Here is a 6,000-nt window from a genome sequence, read left to right as displayed (position 1 = left end):
GGTTATGCAACCTTTGCAGAGTTGTATCGGGGAATATTTTGTTTCTCTTTCATGCGTTCACATTTATTTTTGGTAAATTCAGCTGAACAAAACTTGCAAACGTTGCTTGTAGGTGTTGGCAGGCCAAGGACACGGTTGTGATGCCTTCCGAGTGCAAAAGGTATTCTGCGCAGTGGAATTGATCAGCTGCGGAAAGTGCCAGCAGACAAGGAAGGTCGGCGTGCTGTACGTGTTAGGCAGCCCAGCAGCCTGGGAGGAGCAGTCAGCTAGCTGTCAAAAGGGGAAGGCGGCGGCAAGGACGAGGAGTAGAAGGTTGAGGGCAGGGCCAACGACAAAACTAAACTTGTAGATAGATCTGTAAAGTGGGGGGAAAGTAAGCGGCAGCAGTATGAGCAAAATCCTGACGGTAAAGACCAGCGCCTACGATGACCAGAAACCGGGCACCAGCGGCCTGAGGAAGCGGGTCTGCGTGTTCGAGAGCAAGGCGAACTACGCGGAGAATTTTATCCAGAGCATCGTGACAGCGGCCGTGGAGCCGGCTCAGCGGCAGGACGCTGTGTTGGTGGTCGGCGGCGACGGCCGCTACTACAGCAAACATGTCATTCAGCTCATCATCCAGATGTCGGCGGCCAACGGGGTAAATTACACACACTCCGCACACGGTAGCAAGGGTAAAGCGGGCGGTTCACTGCAGGCTGGGGCACCCACACCGTGGACAGAACGATTCCTTTGTCGCTAAAACTCGGAGTGGTTGTTAGATTTCATCTTCTCCGTTTTTTTGGGGGGGCACTGAATGTGGTCGCAATGAGTAACATTGCAGCTCAAAGTATAAATTAGGTGAAGAGGCAGCAAGCATATATTACGTTTAAGTCGCTGCTTTGTAATGGTCAAGTATTTAAATTCAGAAAGTTGAGTACTTTTAGTTTTAGATAGCTGTTGAGAGTCTTTCTTGGCTCGTTTGATCTTTTTTCGTTGCTGCCCTTTAGAAGCTCGGTAACTTGTTCCTGACCGTTTGCCCTCTGACATTTTCTTATTTGTAATACGATACTGGTGAATATTCCAGCCATATAGGGTACTTGGTGTGACTGATAGCAATTTTATTTTATTTTTTTGACTTGGTGTTCCTGTTAATGTATTTGTCTCCCAGTTTATCTCGTCAGGCTGCCTTTGATTTAGTAGGCCTGGTTGCTATGGTTACGGATGGGCTGTGTTCATAGCGAGGGGAAGAGCTTTCTTATTTCACGAGGGTCTAATACTGAACAGTGGTGAGCAAAACTTTTGAAAGGGGAACAACGAGTCATTTGTCAGAAACAAAAAGTCAAATGTCGCTTTAGGGCAAAGGTGAGATGAAAGATGGAGTTCAAAAATTAAAATGTGAAATTCTAACATAGGTTGAGTGCAAAAAGTGCAAAAAATTCAATACAGACTTAGTCATCATTTGGAAAACAAAATGTTTCAAAAAGAGGAAGCATAATTTCGAGTAGCTCTGAATTTTCATTTTCATGAAGTTAATGAAATATGCTCTATAAGCTTGTATGCTGCCTGTGACTAGTGATGTAATGCCACGATCTGCTCTGGGACCTCTGCTGTCTATGATATATATAGATGACCTGGACGATATTGTAGAGTTGGATGGGTTAATAAGTTTGCAAATGAAACAAAGAGTGGACATTACAGACAGTGTAGAAGATTGCCAAAGGTTACTACAGTGGGATACAGTTCAATTGCCAATATGGGTGGAGAAATGGCAGATGCAGTTTAATCTGGCCAGATATGAAGTGTTGTACTTTGGGAGATCACATGTAAAGAGACAGTCTACTGTTAATGGCAAGACCCTTAATAGTGTTGATGTACAAAGGAATCCTGAGGTCCAGGTCCATAGTTCCCTGAAAGTGGCTGCACAGGTTGACAGGGTGGTAAAGAAGGCACATGGCATGCTTGCCTTTATTATTTAAGGAAAGGAGGTAGGGATTCAGGGTAAAGTGTGCAAATGGGTGCAGGATTGGCTCAAAAACAGAAAACAAGTTATGGGGAGAGGATCATTTCCATACCAAGATGAGTTAAAAGTGGGGTTCCGCAGGGATCAGTTTTGGGGTTGCTGCTGTTTTTAATTTACATGAATGATTTGGATAAGCACATAACAAGTAAACTAGTAAAGTTTGCAGATGACACAAAATTAGGGGATAGGTTGATAACATTCAGGCAGCAGAAGCAATACGGTTAGGTCTAAACAAAATCCAGATGTGGATAGATAAATGGCAGATGAAATTTAATCTAAGTAAATATAAAGTATTACATATAGGAATAGAAATATTAGATATAAATATACAGTGAAGGGGTCTTGAGTTAGAAAGCACACTGTATGAGAAGGATTTGGATGTCCTGGTAGACTCATCACTATCAACATCTAGACAATGCACAGAAGTGCATTGGACACTGATTCTGATTCTGAAGTTATTTGGAAGGCTAATAGAATGTTGGCCTATATCGTATGCTCAGTGGAGTTACAGTCTAGAGTCACTTGTTTTAAGCTGTATAATGCGCTTGTGAGGCCACACCTTGAGTACTGTGTACATATTTTGTGAGGGATGTGAAGGCACTGGAGAGAATTCAGAGAAGGGTGACAAGACTCGTTCCAGGTCTACAGGGTATGAGCTATGAAGAAAGATTGAAATAATTATATCTTTTTAGCCTACGTAGACATAGAATGAGAGGATATATGATAGAGGTGTTCAAAATCATTAAGGTTATAAGTAAGGTGGATGCCAGATGCTGATTCAAAATTAATCCATCAACGAGGACACGGGGCCATAGTTAGAGACTGGTTAAAGGGAGATTTCAGACTAACATCAGGAAGCATTTCTTTACGCAGCAAGTTGTGGACACATGGAACAAACTACCTAGTTGTGTAGTTGAGATAGTTATTTCAACGCACTATATAAATAGGAATTTGGCAAACTTTGTTGATCCGAATGGCCTGATCTCGCCAAAAATTTTCTAATGTTCTAATCTCCGTGTTAATTGCATGAGTTTCTCCTAGTTCTCCAGTTTCCTCCCATATACAGTGAAATAATGGGAATTTTTGATGGAATGCTTTTAGCAGCTAGTGTACACCTTGGTCTAAATAGCCTCTTTTGTCATATGAAATGTGAAATATTGCGTTTGAATATATAATAGCGTACGTCTCCATACAAACTTTCAATATACTAGAGAAGCTGGGATCCTGGGAATCTGTGCAGTGCCTTTGTTGGGAATTGTGTGCTCGCTTCAGCTGGATGGGTATTGATGTTATAAGAAGGATGGCAATGAAAACTGGAGCTATAACCAAACTATTCACAGCATAGAAAAGCAAAAATCTTAGCATTGGCACCAAAATCAGACTATGTAATAGTTCGGTGAGCAGCCTTTTCTTATGCATCTTGATGACATTCACACAGGAATGATAAACATTTGATGTAGTTTACAGATAATTCTATTCTTTATTACTTGCAAGGGATAAATTCACCTCCACTCCAACTAGGGATGGTAGGGCACTTCCAATGCATTGTTTACAAAGCATTCTTTTTATACAAAAGAACAAGACAGGTTTACTATTTCCAGCTAGCTCAGTCCTTCTGACACGTTTGTTGTAGTCTGCCATCTGCGGTTGACTCATCTCTGCTACTTACTTATTCTTGAACAATGTTCATTACCGTGGGTGCTCACAGTGACGTATTCCTTTAGTAAGCCCGTTTCTTGTAGCCATATTCATATATTGCAACCTATTAGTTTAGCATTCTACTCCATTTTGTTTGCATCAAATGGTTACAAAGGAAAAAGAAGTTCAATACACATTTCCACATTCTCTCCTTGTCACCCCATGACAACATACATTCAATATTATCAGGGTTTACAAAGCAAATTATGCCTTTAAGGATACAATGATTCAGCTCTCAGGGCTTTCTTTTACCTTTTATCTCATCCCTTACCAGCAAATTCCCAAAACCCTAATACCCCCTCTTTTTCGAGCCCACTACTGAGCACAAGAATCACAATCAGAACATTGCCATTATTATTAAACAAATGGTTATTCCATAATTTAAGACAGTAGCCCCCTGTATCCTGCCAGCATTCCAAATGGCCACCAGCTTCCTGGGGATTTATAATTGTTGAACTGTTTGCTCACATTTCTAATTCTATCTGCAGCCTCTCAAATATAATCTGTCAGATGAGTTATGTTTTCAGATTCATCTGGTATGTAGGTGCCCAATTAAAGCATGTGTGCCTCCTTTTTCAGCTAATTTATAGTCTAGGGCCATTTGGTTTTGCAGAACTACAGTTTGTGCTGCCACTAACTCTGCCAATATTTCAGAAGTTGCTTTTTGTCCCTCATCAAGGGAGTCAGATGTGTCATTTGCCAATTTCTCAAGGGTGGAAGTTATGTTAATCAATTCCCAAGCAGCTTTTCCCATCCAATATTGAGGGAACGCTATCATCCAGAACCTTTCGGCTTCAGTTATGTGTCACTACCTCTTTTTATATGATGCTGTTTATGTCCCAAATCATACGTATGATGCATGAAGGGTACCACATATCCTAAATAACAGCAGCCCTTCCAACTCCAAGGGAACCATAGATAAGCTCGCTCCCCACTTATCCAGTATGTGCCATTTAATGTCTAAGGCACCCGTTGTTCCAACCCATGAACTGACTTCTGTCTTCCCTCTTACACCAGCACTGATCAACTGTCTGCAGGATAACATGCAATGCAAGGGGTCTTAATTTTGTCAAATTGTATTTGGGGAACCACCAACCCTTGAAACATTTATTCCACGTAAAATTAATTTTCCGGACATTATTCAGTGATCCCTTTGGTTCCCCTCGTTACTACTTAAATGGTCTGGGGATGTTCAGCCATCTGAACAATTCCACTACTAAGGTTAAGTTATTTTCCAAAGAACCAGGAGTTGAATGATGACAGCTAAGGGAGTTATAAGCTTCTGCCTCTTCATTATCGAATGGTGCTGGTATAAAGGGTACACTAATCTCTGCATGTAATGGGACTACCATACAGACCCAGCAGCTTAATACATTAATTCTGTTGGCATATTCACGTGACGTGTAAAAAGGATTTCTGGGCATTTTCCTCTGTCAGGAAGAGGGTAACCACCATCACCAATTTAGTTAACTGCTTCGTCATGGTGTTATGTCATCAGGCACCTTTTTACAATGAGAGGTGTGAATCCAGGTTGGTTTGTCTCTTACCTTGATGGCAGCATTGGTGACTGACAGCATTGGTGACCAACAGCACCTGAAATGGCCCCCTCAGAGCGGGGTTCCGGGCAAGTTCTTTCTTTTAAATGTCTATACCACTACATGGTCTCCAGCCTCAGTATTGTGGCATTTAATGTTTACTGTAGTTTGCTGGGCTTCTTTCACCTGTAGATGAGATTTAGTAAGGCTCTTTGTTAAGGCAATGCAATCATTCAGCATATTCTCGTCCAGATTATTTACATCCAGTTGCTTAATCCCTAGGGGTTAATCAATTGGCAAGCACAGAGGTCTGCCCATTATTTCATGTGGGGATAGACCCATGGTTCTATTGGCAGCAGCTTGAATGGTCATCTGAGCCAAAGGTAATACCTTAACCCTGTTTCCTCACATGTTTTTCTTAGTTTGTTCTTAATTGTTCCATTCATTCTTTCTACTAAACCTGCTGATCGAGAATGGTAGCTACAATGAAAATGCTGATCTATCTGTAAAGCTTTATGTAATTCCTTAATTAGCTTGTCAGTAAAATGGTACCATTGTCACTGGATAGTTTCCAAGGAATCCCAAATCGTGGGATTATTACCTTTAACAAACATTTTGCTTCTGTAACTGCATCATTTTCCTATAAGAAAATGCTTCAACCCACAGCGAAAATACATCAATAAATACTAATACATATTTATAGCCTTCCCATGGCAATAGCTCAATAAAATCTGTCTATAATTGCACAGACTGTCCATCTGCCAGCGG

At 41.2% G+C, this 6,000-nt stretch overlaps 1 protein-coding gene across 1 annotated transcript in view; it reads left to right on the top strand.

Moving 5' to 3' along the window:
* The first annotated feature begins 209 nt into the window (after positions 1-209).
* Positions 210-6,000, top strand: part of pgm1 (phosphoglucomutase 1) — a 90,061-nt gene continuing 84,270 nt past the window's right edge. Inside the window, exon 1 of the mRNA XM_072273905.1 lies at positions 210-637. Coding sequence (XP_072130006.1) covers positions 389-637 — 249 coding nt within the window. The 5' untranslated portion in view covers positions 210-388. The remainder of the gene's footprint in view (positions 638-6,000) is intronic.

The sequence above is a fragment of the Mobula birostris genome, chromosome 12, assembly GCF_030028105.1.
Source record: "Mobula birostris isolate sMobBir1 chromosome 12, sMobBir1.hap1, whole genome shotgun sequence".
NCBI lineage: Eukaryota > Metazoa > Chordata > Chondrichthyes > Myliobatiformes > Myliobatidae > Mobula > Mobula birostris.
This window is presented reverse-complemented; position numbering and strand designations above follow the sequence as displayed.